The 17,241-nt window shown below is 42.5% G+C and overlaps 1 protein-coding gene across 2 annotated transcripts in view; it reads right to left on the bottom strand.

The window, feature by feature from the left end:
- Positions 1-10,685: 10,685 nt before the first annotated feature.
- The window catches only part of SPECC1 (sperm antigen with calponin homology and coiled-coil domains 1), a 91,388-nt gene continuing 84,832 nt past the window's right edge, over positions 10,686-17,241 (bottom strand). For both annotated transcript variants that reach the window (XM_072881777.1, XM_072881778.1), the window contains 2 exons: positions 16,609-16,668; positions 10,686-15,836 (listed from right to left, as the gene is read on the bottom strand). In XM_072881777.1, coding sequence (XP_072737878.1) covers positions 15,747-15,836; positions 16,609-16,668 — 150 coding nt within the window. In that variant the 3' untranslated portion in view covers positions 10,686-15,746. The remainder of the gene's footprint in view (positions 15,837-16,608; positions 16,669-17,241) is intronic.

The raw sequence follows: 17,241 nt of genomic DNA, 5'->3' as shown, positions 1-17,241 counted from the left end.
CGTGACATTTCCTGATGCAAGAAAATGGCAAAATACCGTGGATTAGCAAACGCTGTTACTCACAGGGCTACAGTAGTTGAGTTTAGGTCTAAGGAGCTTGGAAAAAATTAAAACCTCATGCAATCACCAGGGAAAGGGGTTGTCTGCACTGGTGGATCTTAAAACCAGCAGAGAATATGAAGATAAAGATAATTTCATAACTACTTACCTTTCCATCACAGCTTTCATGCTTTATATTGTGTTCCCCATCAAAACACAGCCAGATCAGAGGTTGAACTTCACACCAGTTCTGTAGCATCCAGCAGTACTAAATAATCCAGGACAGAAATTAGAAAAAAAATCCAAACAATTAAGCAAAATAAACCTTCCTGTAGCAAACAAAAAGTAAAAGAAATTGGTTTTGAACAAAGTTGGAAATGAAATCCTGTGGAAGGGAAAGCTTTCTGGGGATCCAAAGTTAAAGCAGAGCAAAAGCACATGGGAAAAATCGGATCGAAATGATTCCTATGGACATGGCGTAAACAGAAACACTCTCATTGACTGGAAACGCTTTGGATCGGACAGATGTGAGGGGGAACTCCTAACCTGTATTGAAGGAAGCCATTTCTTTCAAGGTGGACATCTCGGGAGCAATCCTCCAAGCACTCTGCCGGCACAAAGAAAGGACGGATTCTCACGACGGCACTGACAGGCAAGCACGTAACTCTGGTGACTCAAACTTTGGTGTCCGCCTGGGACTGCACTGAAAGGAACGACAAGAGTTTTGAGGAAAACTCAAGGCTGCTGGTACGCAGCCCGCCCCATGCCAGGCTGCTCCATCCTTCTCAGAACTGGCTGGATCCTGAACTTGCCTACACTGGTTTGGTTTATTCATTATTTTGGGATGAGTGTAGCTTCCCTTGTGCGGAGCCTGTTATAATAATGTAAGCAATGGTAAACTATCATGGAAAAGCTGTTTTTCCCCCAAAGCAACGGATTTACATCAGGGTTTTTACACCCATTGTTTTCCCAGTTCTGAAACATGTGCCAACAGACGCCTTCTGCTGCTTTATAGCACCTCAGTGGAACGAGAATTAACTTTTTGCAGTGGATACGTTTTATTAGAAACGGATCTGCTTTTGTGATCATGGAAGTACTTTTTACAGGCTGAGCCAAGGGAAATTGTGGTTTATCAAGTCAGACATAGAGAGAGAAGCCATTATTTCAGATTCTGATGAATAGGTTGTTCTGGGCAAGGTCTCTCTGTGAGACAGGTAGTAAGGCACTGTGAATATTACGGATTTAGCATTACACAGAGATTCATGGCTCTCCGAAGCAGCGAAGCCTTTGCCAAGGTCCAGTGTTTTATTCTGGCGTTAACTGATGCAACTGAACTTACTCCGAATGCAACTTATCTGCAAGCGAAGCCAAGGACAAGCGTGCTCAGCTCTGTTGTACCAAACGTGGTTAAATCCTGCTGGCAGTAAGAGCAGGATGAGCCCATTCCCAGCCAGAGATACAGACCCTGCCCTCCAGCTGCATTCTTCGAGCCCTGTTTTAAAATATATGGCATTGTACACCCTACCATTAAATACTGACTGAATGTGCTGGCCTTGTAAAGTAATCATCTGAGCAGGCATTGTGAAACTCTGCAGTTCTTGGGGCTCTGAAGATGATGAATCCGCAGGTGATCATGTGCATATTTATATACTAGAGTCTGTAAAGGAGCAAGGAAGTCACACGATTAGCAAGGTAAATATAGCCCAAAGCTTGCAGATTGTGGAATCCATTCAAGAACTGGAGCATAAAAGTAACATGGCAACAGGTCACTGGAGCACCGTTGGATGCTAAGATGTCAGAGACAAATGAATCACCATTACTATTATTTTCCTGGATTCTGTTTTACTCTAGGAATTTGCCTCTCAACACTCATGTAGGAAACAGCACCAGCCCCAATCTGCTTCTTTCAAGTGTAAGAACTAATCTGGCTCTTTTGTTCAGAAGGAAGCAGATTTAAACAGATCCCACATTATGAATGGCGATGCAGTGGGAGACAGGATCAGCACCCTGGTGTGGCCATAGCCCGTGTCTCTGTGGTTTGGCAGAAGCCCACCAACCTCGTACGTGCTGTTCCTTCTGTCGCTGCAGTCCCCGGGGGAGCAGAGCTGCCGCTTTGGAGGCAGCACGTTTCCTGCAGCCCTCTGTGATCTCTTTTGTGTGAGGCCTCGGTGCCTCTGCGCAGTCTCAGGCTTCAGTGAGGACTTCCCTAGCAATCTCTGTCTTGACACCTTCAGTACTCTTGGCCCAGCCACAAAGAACTAGTGAGGAGCCCCACATCTCTCCATACACACCGGACAAGGGGCCCAGACAGCCCTCAGGGGCAAGTCTACAAACACAAAGAAAAGCTCCTGAGTCAGTGACAGCTGGGATGTTCTTGCTGGTCCTGCAGCCATCTCAGTCGCTAAGCACACGTTAAACAGAGTAACAAGCACCAAAGTGGGAGCGTCTCTGCTTCAAAGGGACACAGACATCTTCCGGATATCAAAAACAGGGGGGAAAAACAAAAAAAGTGGATGCCAGACAAAAAGTTCATCTGTTTTGCTGCTACAGGCACATCTGTTATATCGACTTTGGCAATCCTTCATCGACCTGCGAGAGCTGCAGTATGGAGTAGAACTGGCTCTTGGGTGGTAGAGGGCATTAGCCCTGCACCTTGTGGCTTCGCAAGCCAAGCAGCTGCTAGCCATCCCCTTCCACGAAGAGGCAGCTCCATCCCAAAACTGCCCACAGAGAGGGGAGAATGGGAAATAAGGAGGAGAGACAGAGGTAGTCCCCAGGGCTTTCTGAACAAGCCTTGTTTTGGCGTAGTGGCACAGTCCTGTGCCATGGCATGTGCCCTTCTGTGGCCACAGAGGCTCAGAGGTTCTCTCTTCCTCCAGACCTTGCCGGTACACCTCAGTACAAGCCTCCACACACGTGTCTCCCCAGGAGGCACTTGCATTTCTAACCTCTTTTCACTACTTGTCTCCTCTGCAAGGACTGTCGGCGAAGGGAATGGCTAGTGACAGTGGTGATGGTAGGGATTTGCAAGGTGGACATGAGGAGCTGAACAAAGAAGCAGCTTGTGTCTGTCATGTGGCTGTGTCTGCCAGGGCAGCAGACCTCAGCCACAACGTGCTAAATAGGAACCATTAGCCTAGCCGAACTAGCACTGCCTTGTGCACCGAATCCCCATTACCACTCAAGTCTTCACTAGTACTTCTGAGTTGTTTTGCAGGACAAGACATAGCTTGTCCTGAATCTGACGCCAAGAAAGGATTCCCAAGACACACTATAACCTGTAAACCACGCAGCAGGTACAAAAGCCCTCTTCAAAGTGGTACTGCCAATGACAGGCTGAACTACACGCAGCCTACGCAAGCTAGATGAAGGGAACACGATTTTTGAGGCTACCTTGGTATGCAGGCAGGTGAAACAAGTACTCGGCTCTACCTGAATATTTATTGCCTGCATCGCTGTGCTGAGCATTAGCATGTCAAAGATTCCAGATGAACCCTGAAGTAAACAATGATGGAGGTGAATGGCCAAAGGTGAGGTTTGCCACTGTATCGCTGTAGGCGTTCTTCTGGAAGAGACTGGGAAAGGAAAGCGGAGACTGGGAAAGGAAAGAAATTCCAGAGAAAACTATTTCCATACTGGAGACTTCAGTCAGTCTGCAAAATCCTTGGAAAACAAAATGGAGATCATAAACTGCAGATCAACAAACTTGGATTTTCCTAGTTCCCAGGGTCATTGCCAGATAATAAATGTATATTATCCTGGAATTTAAAACTGGTGCTTAAATTATCTGCAAGAACTCATCTTGTAACAATGCAGGTGTGTGAATTCTTTATAAATTGTGGGTTATATCTTACACCTTTCATTAGAAAACAAAAAAGTCACCACAAGACTGAAAAAATAAACTATAAACAGCGGTGAAATTAAAAAGGCAGGATTTTGGCTGAGCGGAGACAAGGGTATGAGGATACCATTTTGAAAAAAAAAATTAATTTATCTCTGTGTTTGATTTTATTTACTAACCACCTTCTATGATGAAAAGCCAAGTACCTCTTCCAGCAGTACTTTTAAAGGAAAGCTGCAGCTCCAGCCAAGAGCATATGAAGCCCTACAGTGCCGAGCCCTGGTTGCAAGGTCTCACCTGCACAGGGCTCCCAGCGGGTCCTGGGCCCAGTTGTCTCCTTTATGTTGGTGGAGCTGCTACAGCCAATTTCCCCAAGTAAATCAACAGGACGTGTTGTTACGTTTCCAGGCCAACATCAGTGGTGGAAAACCCCGGGGTGAAGCTGGATGGGCAGTGATGCCGTTTGCAATTCAAACAACCTGCGATTGCTTCATTCACAGCTAGAGCTGCTTCTTGGGCAAAACCTTCACAACTTCATGCCCCTAAGAAAACAAACTTGCTAGGTGCCTGCTCCACAAGCCTGACTCAGAGCTTCACTCCCAACCAACACTTCACACCAACAATACTGAGAAGTGATTCTGCTCCCTGCCAAACCCTGAGAGTGCAGGGAAATGTGCTTTTACCCCAAGTGCTCAAAGCCATTCTGCTTTATGCAAAAATGTGACATTTAGAGCTCCGAATGAATAACAATGAGAAGACTTGAATTAGTGCAACACAACTGCTCCAAATATAGGATTATGCTCAAATTCTAGGGAAAAGCTAGATTTAATTCAAAGCCTTCAGCCTGTTTTCTCTGTGCAAGTTGGAACCAAGATTTGTAAATATCTGTTATTACTATTATTACGATTATGTCCAACTGTCAGAGGACAGCTATAGCGTATAGGGAAGCCATGAACCTGTGGTGTCCTAGGTCCCAGCTAGAGCCCTGAATCTATCCTCAACCATCCTCAACCTGTAATAGCTAGCCTCCCTTCACGGGCAGATCCATGCAGGTCGCTAAGGGGTTAAAGGGCAGCTTAGCTGTGGCAAAGGGAAAACTGCAGAATACACACAAAAAATTCAAATCAGCCAATGCAGAAGAAGGGACCAGCCTTCCTGTCCCACTCTGGCTCCACACTCAGCTGCCAGCAAATACCGAATTTGTACTCAAAACCTGTTTGAACATTATTACAGCCCCTATTGTATTTCTCCATCACAAAGAGATGAGATTTTTCTGGTTTGTCCAGTCTCCATAACTATTGGCAAAAGTGCTATGCAAACCTAGTGCCAAACACTGTTAAAGCCCTTGGTTAGTGTGGTTTCCATCCTTGCAAGACTTTTTTAGAAACCCTCCTAGCTTAGTCGCTAGGAAAGCAATGTCTTAATCCCAGCTGAAGGGGAAGAACCCGGACCGCTCTATCCCATAACATGTTATTTATTATTAATATTACTAGCCCCTTTGCAAGCTTCAGACTGAACTCTCCCTTTCCAGCATTGCTCTCCCGGGCCTTGGCAGTACAATTGCTCTCAAGGGCTGAGCTATGCATATGATATTGTTATTATTAGTAGTAGTAGTATTACTGTGCTATTCAGACATGTTGGGTTGTCTGAACTGAATACTAGTAGCTGCATTACAAATAAGCAAGAGGCCACACTCACTGCTTTCACTGTAACTACCCTGGCTGTAGTTTTTATTTTGGCAAGGAAAATAACAGACATTTTATAACTGAAAAAGCAAAGCAGAGCAATGGTGGTAGCCTCACTTCCCAGGAGCTTGATCCTGTAGGGAGAATGTTGGGTACGTCCTTGCTGAATCACTAACCTGAGGAGTTTGTTTGCTTCCTTGATTAGAATGTGGGAGTTGCTTACTATGAGAGAAGAAGGATGAGCTGTCCGAGAAGACAAAAATTACAGCACAACAAGATGGGACAAGGGTTTGAACTGCTACATACTCTTTCTTTTTTTAAGCCAAAAGAAGTGGTAAAATGGAGCTTTGCACAGAAGATGTACAGTTGTCTGCGAGGAGCAGGTTAGAAAAAGCACTTGCTCCCGTGTTAATTCTCTTAATCTAGTTACATTCTCTTTAACCAGATTAAACTCACAGTGTAAGGGTAAGGATAAAACCTCGGTCATTGCTATGTACTTAAGAAGGGACAGCAGTTCACATTCTAGATATGTGAATAATGTTTACCCACATTGGCATTTTACAGCTTTCATTTTCTTCCTGCTCTGCTCAATTAAAAAAAACAAACAATTGCCCCCATAATCTGACTGCCGTCTTTTCTGGGTGACATTTACTTCAGGGTCCTGCTACCCAGAGTCTGTGCCTGTAGTTTTCCAGCATCAAATTCTGAAAAATTATACCTGTGAGACTTCAGCCACTTGGTTCTGACCTTTGCAGCCCATCAAGTCTCCATCTGGAAGACAACTTATTCTCCTCCTATTGCTTATGCTTCTCTACCATCTATTATGGCTTATATCTGTCAAGCACATGGCTAACCAGGACAACTTCTCAACTAATGCTCACCTGCACCGAGTTCCTGTCCAAACATCACTACAGCTATTGCAACCTAAAAAGAGGAGCGATACAAAGTCGTTATTTTATATACCCTGGTGACACTGGGAGGTGGACAGCCCAAGAAGATGGGGTAAGATGCTTGCCTGGCTCTGGAAGCTGGTCAATATAGGGGGGTCAGGAAGGAACTGCTTCCTGCAGACTGCAGCTTACATCCCATTTCCTTTCTCCTGAGCCACATGCTCTTTAAAAAGCCAAATTGAAAACACGGCCATTCTGAATTACTGCAGTACAGAAAGTTCTGCTCTTCCAGGAAAATTTCTGGGGGTGATGGTTTTTGGAAAGCATGATGTCTCTGAAGATTTGGAAGCCCAGTGTCTCTGGGAAGACCTGCTAGGAGTCAGAATGGCCGCTCAAAGTAAGCAAGCAGGGTAGTTCAGAAGTTATAACAGAACCACGATCTGAGGTCCCATCCATTTAGGTATCAGGAGCCTGGGAATTTTTGGTAAAATGAGCATTATTAACGACTAAGGGGACACATGAAAGGATTGGCTCAGAGAGGGGGGAGGCTGAAAAATATGTTAATAAGCTTTTCCTGAAAACAAGAGTTTCCTTTTCATCACGTCATGGAACCACAAATGGGTTCACATGGGTTGAAACCATGTTTGTGACTAGCACACCTGCCTCTGTTCTCATGGAAGGTCTCTGCCATTTTGGGAATGCAAGACTCCTAGCGCGCATTCTGGGCTTTAGACTACACTGTCTGTGTTGTCTTCAAATATAGATCAGGTCATGGCACTTTGCTTTCATCTGTCTCTGCCAGGGGCTCCAATTGAACATGAACCTCAAAATGCTGGAATCCATGTTTGGAGCAGGTCTGTGTGTTCACAGAGAGGTCTTGGTTCATGATGGGGTCAGAGGCACTGCGGTGATACAAACAAATAAAAACCTCTCCATCTCAAATAGAAGAACGTGCACCAGTCAGGAAGGGAAGTATTCTTTCCACCCCAATCTATGTTCTCTAAGCATTAGGAGACACCTGGCAATGAAACCAAACTCGGCAGCAAAGCAGTCCTGAATCTTGTCATCTCACCCCATCTACAACCAGCCACAAATAATCCTGGCAAAATATTGGCCTCAACTCTCATTTTCAGTCTCTTGCTGAAGCACTCGCAAACATACCCACCTATATTACTCACTGGCAATCTTCACAGAGAATCCAGCTTTTCCCAGAAAATCTCTCAAAGCATCTGGTGTATATTCTGAAAAGAGTTGAGACAGCACAACCTGTAAGCATCTAACAGCTTATTTCAGTAATGGAAACACCAAGACCGGCAGTAAGAGACAGCAGGTCTTCGGAATCAACTGTTCCTAAGCAGAATCTATTTTCTGAAAGATAACAAGGGAATTCACAGACATTAATAGTTGCAAATGGCTGAATATAGCACATTCTGACAAAAATAAGAACTGTCTTACGTCCTTTCCAACCGTAGGTCCTGATTGCTGGGCTGTTAATTTTTGCTGGCTTCCCAGCATATACTTACCTTGGCAAAAGCACTGGCACAGCTTAGGTAACCTGCTGAAGTCAAGCAGCAGCGCAGTGGATCCATTTTAACATAAATATTTTTTATGAGTGGTTGGTTGGCTGAAGCTTTGAGTCACAGCCTGGGATAGCATGACTTTGTGTTTTGTAGCAATCACAGTTTAAGCAAGGATTATGGGGACAGGATTTTAAAGAGCCAACAAACAGAGGTATCTTGTTTGATCATTTGTTTAAAACCAAAGCAAACATGAACCAAAGTAGCTGCAGTAACAGGTATCTTGCTACCCAGTGGTATCTCCAAAGACAGATAACTCTGACAGCAATGTCTCAGGAGATTCATATCTCTTTATAGACAGAGAATGGGACTGAGACTTGTCACGTGCAATTTTTGCTCACTGGTCTGTAAGGCAGAAAGGCTTTTTGTCTTTCCACATCCCAGGACTCAAGAGTCTATCCCAATCAAAAAATTGCTGGGTGGTACCAGACATGAAGGATAATGTCTTACAAGCATACCTAACACTTTGATTCAGGGGAAGAAAACCCTAAAACCGTCACTTATTGCAGTTAATATAACATGCAAACAGAAATTACCAACTTTATTTCTCAGCCAAGGGCTGGCTGGGTCACAGGAAGATGAAAATGAGGTAGTCAGCCACACACAGCTTTGAATGCCAACCTGTAACCAGCTTGTGTTACATGATAATATCTATTTGTGTCACAAATACAGCTGGGGAATCTGGCTAGATCACAGCTTCCCTGAGCAGGGCTAGACAACCAGGATTTCACCCCATCGGGACTAAACAGCATTACAGAACCAATCTGGTCTGATTATTAATTAGTTCTAGTATAATACTGCATATTAATTCTAGCTTATGGTTGGAGGCTGTACAAACTCCTATCAAATACAGCTGTTGCCCCAAAGGCTTTATAGCTGCAAAAGACAAGGGCAGTCAAAAGGATAGAGAAAATAGATCAACGAAGGATTGGGAATTTAGACAGACAGACATGAACTGCCTTATTCCAAGGCCACGCAACCAATGAACTTAAGTATTCAGAGTTCTGCTCTTTACACTTTAGGCATAATACGAGCCTGCAGCCCTGGTGATGGTGAGATTTCCAGATAGCAAGACACGGCTGGTTCTGAGAATTCCTTTGCAGAAGGCAACTGAGGTACAAATATTAAGTCTAGTGCTTTCTAAGTGAGCTACAGCAAACCTTCAAAATAAAGTGCGGTGGCGGCTTGAAAAAATTAGGAATTCTAGTTTGCCATTTCATGTGGTCATACTTTGTCCAGGAGATAAAGCTACCCTGATCAGACAAATCATCAAAACAACATTGCTTTGCCTGTGACATTGCCGCAAGAAAGGATCAGCCCAGCATTAAAAATCCGGGGCTGAAACATGATACTTAGGTGGGAAAAGGTAAAGTAGTTTGGATTATGTAAATGAGAACTTTTTCCCATAAGGTTTCATCTACGCAGCTGGACACAAACGTACCTGAGAGGCTTGAAGAGATTTAAATGCCTGTTTCTTTTATCATCTTGTTTTCTTCACTGACTCAGCAATTTTGATTGTTCTAGTATTGCCACTACCGTCATGAGATAAAAGTAGCCTCTGTGAAAGTATTCCGGAATTTGATCGCAGCATCTTTGAAAGTTCTGTATGTAGGTTGGATAGTGGCTGGAGCACAGCATCCATGGGGCTAAATTCCTCAACAGGAAAGGCAGCCCTCCACAGCCCTCTTTGTGCAGGCTGAAAAAAGGAATTCTATCCAGGGATACAGTCTAGAATTTAGGAAGCCCTCCTTTACTCCACAGAGAGTGTTTATAATAAATGTCGCCATGAGCGTCATTGCTTGGCACTCTGCTTTTGACAGGGAGTCATCATTTTTTCCCTCTTTTCTATGACTCAGCCCTACCTGAAATTCCAACACAAACTTCGTTTTCCCTAGCAGGGTCACTTGTGGGATGGTGATGTTCAATCTGCAAGATGTGGACTCAATCAGGATGCTCTGGCTTCCTTTCAAAAGATCAGCAGCTGCTAGTCCTCTCTGTTGCGGGAAATAGAATAGTGCCAGGTCTGGTCGCTGGCATGCCCGTAGGATTCCAGTCTCTTACGTTTGTATGGTTTGTTTCACAGAAGAGGAGAGGAATCTCGTTCTAGCACTATGCACATACTGTGCTCATCCTCTGCATCGTGTTAATGTCCTGTTGCTATCTACCAGCTGGACTGTACTCCGTGAGCTGTAACTCATCTTGCCCCTTAGCTTACTGGTGACTTATTTTTATACTTACTCCAGTCAGGAGTCCTTGCTTCCACTTTCTGACTACTTTCTTAATCCTCTAGTCATTTAAGAGTGCCTATTGGAGAGATATATTGGTCTCTTCTGTGTTCTCTCCTTGCCTTTGCACTAGGATGATTTCCTACTGTCTCTTCAATAGTATTTGTTTCAGAAACTGAGAGATCTCTTGCACTCCTTTATCCCCAAGGCAATCTTCTGAAAGGCATCCAAATGCATCTAAGTTACTTAAAAAATGGAGCTTGATGTATTTATGAAAAGAAGATTCTGACCAAATTTTCTTTGCTACCAGCGTAGGAGAATCAATGAACCACGAGTATCTTTTAAAAACTCTTCTGAGAGTCCTGCTTCCCAGCAGACTGCAGAAGAATCCATTCTGTATGTAGGTATTTGAAACATTACAACAAACATCAGAAACAGAAAAAGATTTATTAGAAATATTACACAGATTTTTGCATCATACATTTTAATAATGTTAATCTTTAAATATTAGCATGTCCAAATCTGGCAATGCCTAGTATATACATTCTAATGTGCTCTTTGTATAAATTAGATTACGATGTAACATCCGTACCCAATAGAGAAAGCTAAAAGTACTTGACTGTTAGAGGTGATTATCCCATATGACAAACTCAAGCCTGGACCAACAATCAATAAAAACATTGTGTCCAGCATTGCCCAGTGGAACTTGGCACATGTGCAAGTCAAAAATGTAGAGACCATCAGTTGAGAAAAATGTTAACTGCAGTTCAGTTATAAGCTTGATTCTACACCATATTGGTGAGTGAGTCTAAATGGCACTAGAGTTGGTAAAAACCAATATAGTCTAGCATAGTAGAAGTTATTGCTGGGTTTAAAAATGTCTTAATGCTCAGTGCCCTGAGTCTTTTTAGGCAAAAGCCCTCTTCTGACAGGAAAATGCATAATCTCATCCCATACAGACTCTGCCTTTTATCAGATACACAAGGCACAGCTTTGCAAACAGCTGGCCCCGTCAGATACTTCCTGCTGGAAGACCCGGTACCATAAGCACAGAAAGATGAGGGAGGTACAAACTACAACCGGATGAGCCAATGCTCGTATTTTCATTGCCAAGGAAGGGGGAAAGTCAGTGAAGCCAAAAGGCAGATTTTGAAGAGTTCCAGGTCAGGAATCAAACAGGGAAGAACCAATCATTCTGCCAGCGTGCACGTATTTGGTTTGGACAGAAGACTTGCACGTAACTGGGTGCACATACAAAACAAGAAACATCATAGAGAAAACCTGTAAAAAAACAACTTAAATTATAAAAATAAAACCTGCCAAAACTCAAAGAGAAACTCTGAGAGGAAACCAGAGAGTCTGCATAAGCCAAAAATCAGTCTGCTTAGTACAGCTGCCTTGCTGCAGCACAGGAAGATACAGGAAATCTTTGTCCCCTTTGCATTTCCGTGACTGTCACAGGCACAGGAAGGGGAACCTGGCAAAGGCAGCAAGCTCTGTGCTCTCTTCCCTCCTCATCTTCCGAAATCCACCCCAGGCTGCACTCTTAGGAGAAATGTCACTCAAGATGACAGTCAGTAAGGACTCTCAAGTCCACAAAGGCCCAGGTATGTATGTCCCATACATGCCCCTCTCCTCACACGCTGGACTCTCACTCCATTCAGTTTCATTGCATACTTTCAGAAACAGGTCATCAGCCTTTCTAGAAAACCTTAGAGGGCTGACTCTGGGCTCACTTCTCAACGCCTCTGTACCTTCCCAAGCCATGAAACAATTTGTACCTTCTATGACTCACCAGAAATTCTGGGAGTCAGACTGTATACTTTTCACACTTTAATCTCCTTTCCTAACAGCTATAGTACAACAGTCACACAATGCGACGTCCCTCCATGGAACTTCACTGAAATCCCTATCCTAACCATTCTTCTCACGTGCTCATCCAAAATCAACTATTTGGTGTCTTGTAGTCTGATAGACTACCCAAATACACACATACAAGCATGTGCAGGTGTGTTTAAGAGTGACTGTATATTCAGGGAGCATATGGTGACATGGTGAAGAGATTTCATCTGCCTGCATCAGGGGAAGATCCATTACTCCTAAGAGGCAAAGTCAGAAAGGATTTAGGCAGTTTAGGCAAACTGTTACTGACACAATGCATTACACCATCCATGTCATATCATCACATGCTCCGTTCTAGGACATTTTCAGAGGATTCTCAGAACTTCTATAAAGACTATCCCTATACCCTCTAGATTAACTTAATTAACAAACTCTCTAATTTTAAAGGCAGCTAGAACTTTAATTTTGCAGTTGAAATTTGAGATGTCCTATAAGGGCCTGTAGATTTTCTGAAAATCAGGCTGGTCTGCAGCATCTTTTGTGGGAAAAATTTAAATTCATATTCAAATTTTAAGGCAGAAGAAAAAAAAACAATAGTAATTTCTGAAAATCCAGGTCTAGAAATGTAACTGTGCAGGATTCAAAAGGAAGAAAAAATACAGTTAAATGAACAAATAAACAATATCCTTAATCTCAAAAAATAATCTGGAAGAGCATCTCTCAATCTCAAAGTATCAGCATTTTGAAATGAGACATTTTGCAGGTTTGAGGACTGGAAAGTAACATTGAGCAAATGGTAAAACTGAGTACCTTCTTTCCTACTGACTCCTTTCCTACTGACTCCTACTGACTTCTTTCCTACTGGCTCCTTGTTCTAACTCCTAGACAAGTAAAAAATTTTTAAGAATATATCATTAGAATTGAGTAGAATTAGTGTTTGGTTTACTGGGGGGCATGGGAGAATAAGCTGCAGAAAGATGACAGAAACATTGCTTTGCAAAAATCATTTGGAAGAAAAAAGCTGCTAGATCAAACAGAATGGTTTGTAAGGTTAGAATAAGTCTTGGAGAAACAGATTAAACTAAATGTCAGAACAGTGCTTGAAGCAAATGATACTGACACATTAGGTAACATACATATTTAGTGTACATCTGACAGTCACATGGAACACACACTTGCAGTGACCAGAGGGTTAAGATAATCTTTCTTTCTTAGACCAAGTGGAGCCCTCTGACTTTGAAATGTTTACCAGACACTGGGAATTAAAACAGTTTTTCTCATCCCTGCAAGTGCCTGATCCAAAGCCTACTGAGGAATATGGAATTTTCTGTCTCGACTTCACTACGCTTTGAACTACAGCCCATTGGAGAGAATTGGGATCTCTGCCAATGGATACCTCAAGGGAAAAGAGCCTGTTGCATCCACAAGGCAATGGAGCTCTGCAGTGTGACTGCCTTCCTAAATGAACTCTGCTTAGCAGCTATTTTTCTCTTCTATTTTTCTCCTAGAGACTCATATCTAGGAACACTTACAGCAACTCATCCTATGTTCTCTAGGGATGGCAGAGTGTATGCTGAAAAATACCGGAGAGTTAATTCAATCTAGAAAGAACTCTCTTGCAAAGAAATAACTCTGGTCAGCATTTACAACTGCTTTCTCACAGTATAGGATGACACAAAGAGTGCAAGGGCATGTAAGTGCGTGCCACTGTCCTTTTTTATCACACAGACTCTCAAAAGATTGGAATCAGACTTTCCTGGGGGCGATGGATTAGAATAAATGTCAGACTAAAACTAAGAGCAAGTGATGCTTTTCTCCTCCTGCGAAATAGGCATACACTGCATTCCTCCAACTTCCTTTCTGTTCAATACGCTCACTGACCTTGGACGCTGTCATCTATCACTTAATCCTGTATTTTGCTGTGAGAAAACCGAAGTCTGAAATAGGTTGTTTACTAATTAAATAGTATTTTAAAAAACCCAAACAACAAAGCACTGTGGGGAAGCCAGAGGCTGAGATCAGCCACCTGCAAAGCCCCAGAAAACCTAAAACCAAGTTTCTTCTGTGAAATCACTTGTTTCTATTTCATGAGCCTTTTTTCAGGAGTTAAGAGCAGTGAGCACGCACTATTATTTTTTGTAAGAGAGAAATGATTCCTAGCTCCCTAGGATTAACGTTCACAAAGCATCAAGCCTGGTCACAGGGTTAAACATGCTAACTAAACAACAACTTTCTTCTACCAGCATAATCTAAAGCAGCTAGGCAGCCTTCTATGAGGTCCTGTACAAAGCATGCTCTCCAAGACCTGCTCCTAGAACAAATTAAGCAGCCTGTTTGATCCTGCTATCCTTGGAGAAAAACAGAAAATTTAACATCATGAGGTGAAATAAGAGAAACGGTATGATGGAAATTAAACAGTCTCTTTCAGACATTTTACTAACAGTATTATTGAGCTGGAAAGCTATTCTCTGGCGCCTTAGAGATTTCCATGACACAGAGAGGGTTCCAGTTACATTCTTTGTAACACGTGAAGTTGCAACTTCCATTGGTACTAATATATTACTGTGCTCCTTTACAGGGTAACATCATTTCCAAGTATGTAACAGTGCCCTATGGACTACATTTTATTGGACAGGGCACAGGCTGTCTTAAGGTTCGTGCGTCTACACAGCAATTACATATCTGTGCTGATTATACAGGATCAACACAGAAGAAAAGTTACTCAATCCACAAAAATATGACCTACTGAGATGTCACTGTATTGCTTAGAGAGTCATGACCTGATTACTGGCACCTTGCAAACTAAAGCTAGTAACTTGCATTTGCAATATTCCTGTAACTGTGCCTGCACAGTCAGCTGGGAAACTGAGCTCTGGCTTCCCATAGTAATCAAGTAACGAAGCTGTAGTAATAAAGCTATTTTTCCTCAAAGAGATTACTTCTGTTTGATCTGAAATGGAGTCCCAACACCTAACAGGATGTTTTGGAGTTCTTTCACTACCTGGTGATAGAACAGAGCATGGTTTCTGAGCTACAAATGATCCTGTTATTATCCTGCTGGTTAAGCTATGACAGGCAAACTAGTATACTTACTGGGTCAGACGCGTGAGAATAACTCAGGTTAAGGTTCTACACACTTATGTGCATCTGTCAGGATGTTTTATAAAATATATGGAGGCAAGAAAACAACATGTATTTGGGATGAGTTAAGCATGTTTTGGCAAGAAGAGCATTTTTGTGAGCTTTTGTATTAACGTGAATCTCCCAGCCTCCCCTGAGTGCCAGCATAGTCCACATTGATTTAGAACTTCATTTTGTAGCAGGTCTCCTGTTGGTGGAGTCTGGTTTGAGGCAAGCATTGTTTAGCACAAGGGGTCCTCTTCAGAAATATCCCACGCGTGTTCAAAAATGCTTTGCAATTTCCACATGGGAATAAAATTACAGGTGAATTTGGTTTGTATAGATGGACAATAGATACTTATTTGGTTGCAGTCCCAGACGTAATCAAAATTATGGACAAGCTTTCTTTCAAACTAAGAGCTTAGGTTGGTTTTGGAAGAGGAGCAAGTGGATTTTTAAAGTGATCGAGTGCATCTGTAGCATTCTTTGTTCTCTTCCCCACTTCTGTCCACCTCTTGCTCTGCATCTCAGGTCTCAAAGTACTTGTAAATCTGGGCGACATACTGCATCACACTCTGCCAGTCTGGCCGGTCTGTGTACATCATCTCACTGAGTTCCTGCATAGGACAGACACATTGTCAAAACTTAGTCAAGCACCACCACTGGGAACATCACTGGGTCCTCTGAGTAGCTGTGGCTATTGAACACTACTTCTGCTTCCATTCCAGAACTCCTTAAAGCCACATACAGTATAAAAGTCCGTGGGAATGACCTACTGGCCTAGTGCAATTCTGAAACTCATTAACAAACTAGTTAAATGGCCATATGCATTTTACATTCTGAAAAGATTTCTTCCATCTGCAATCAAAGATCAATTCTCTATATAACTTCATTCAAATTGCTGCTTCTTTGCATGTCTTTGGCTCTGTATTTAGCTCATGAACCCCATAATATTTTTTCCTTCATATTAAACTTATCTCTTCCTTGCCATCATATTGCTGATTTTAGAAAAGGCTTTTTAAACCGTTTAACAAACAAATTATCCTTCTGTTCCTTAAAACACTAAAACACAAGGAAAGAAAATCGTCTAACAGGCAAGTCTGCCCATGAAAACAGGAATCATCTGGAATCGGCTTCCAAGAGGAGGACATAATCAATACTCTCATTTCAATACTAGATGACCTCCAGAAGTTCCTTCAAATTATGTTAATTCTATGATTCTACCAATTCTTTCTGGAAGTTCTCCTAACACTATGAACTTTCAGGGATGGTGGTGCAGCCTTCCCTAGCACTATGTGAGCATTTTCAGTGCAAGCTGACTGACTGGCCACATGGCAACAAAGGCTTTGGAATGGTGTATGCATCCCTTGCTAAAAGTAGGTTACTCACCAGGCTGGGTTTGATGCCTACACTTTCAGCAGCTTGAAATGCTAACAGCAGATTTCTCTTCTGTAAAAATACAACAAAGGTTCAAAGGATTATCATCAAAGCACGATTCCTGAATCCTACTTTGCATCTGGTTAATCAGTAAGTTTTAATGAGCAGGTATATTTGAAAACTGAAAAACCCTAGATTCAATACTTTCACTTTGTATTGGTAAAATACACTCACAAACAAGTTCTTTGTCTTTGAATAGCTCAATCTACTTTTGCCCAAGCTACAGCCATCTCTTTTTGACAAAGAGGTTCTTGTGAAACTGATTACAATTTGGCAAAAAAAAACCCCACTGAGGTTCTGTCTTTATTATGAGTGAAAGGTTTCTGAAGAGGTGTTAACTAATATAAGGCTTTCCTGTATATTGTATAATTCTTATTGTAATAGATACTAGCTGTCTGAATTGAATCCAGTAAATCCAGCTTCCTCCTCTTTGTGAGGGTCTTAATAACATACCTGGAATGTGCTGACATGGTCTGACTTTTAGATACATTGCTGTCCAAGTAGTTCAATGAATGATCTGTCTGCCTACTGATCCAGCACTTTAATGTGTGCTGCCTAACTCAGGAGTTCAGAAATGGTTTAGGC

This window comes from Ciconia boyciana, chromosome 17, assembly GCF_034638445.1.
Source record: "Ciconia boyciana chromosome 17, ASM3463844v1, whole genome shotgun sequence".
NCBI classification, from domain to species: Eukaryota; Metazoa; Chordata; class Aves; order Ciconiiformes; family Ciconiidae; genus Ciconia; species Ciconia boyciana.
The sequence above is the reverse complement of the archived record's forward strand: the minus strand, read 5'-3'. Positions and strand labels throughout refer to the sequence as shown.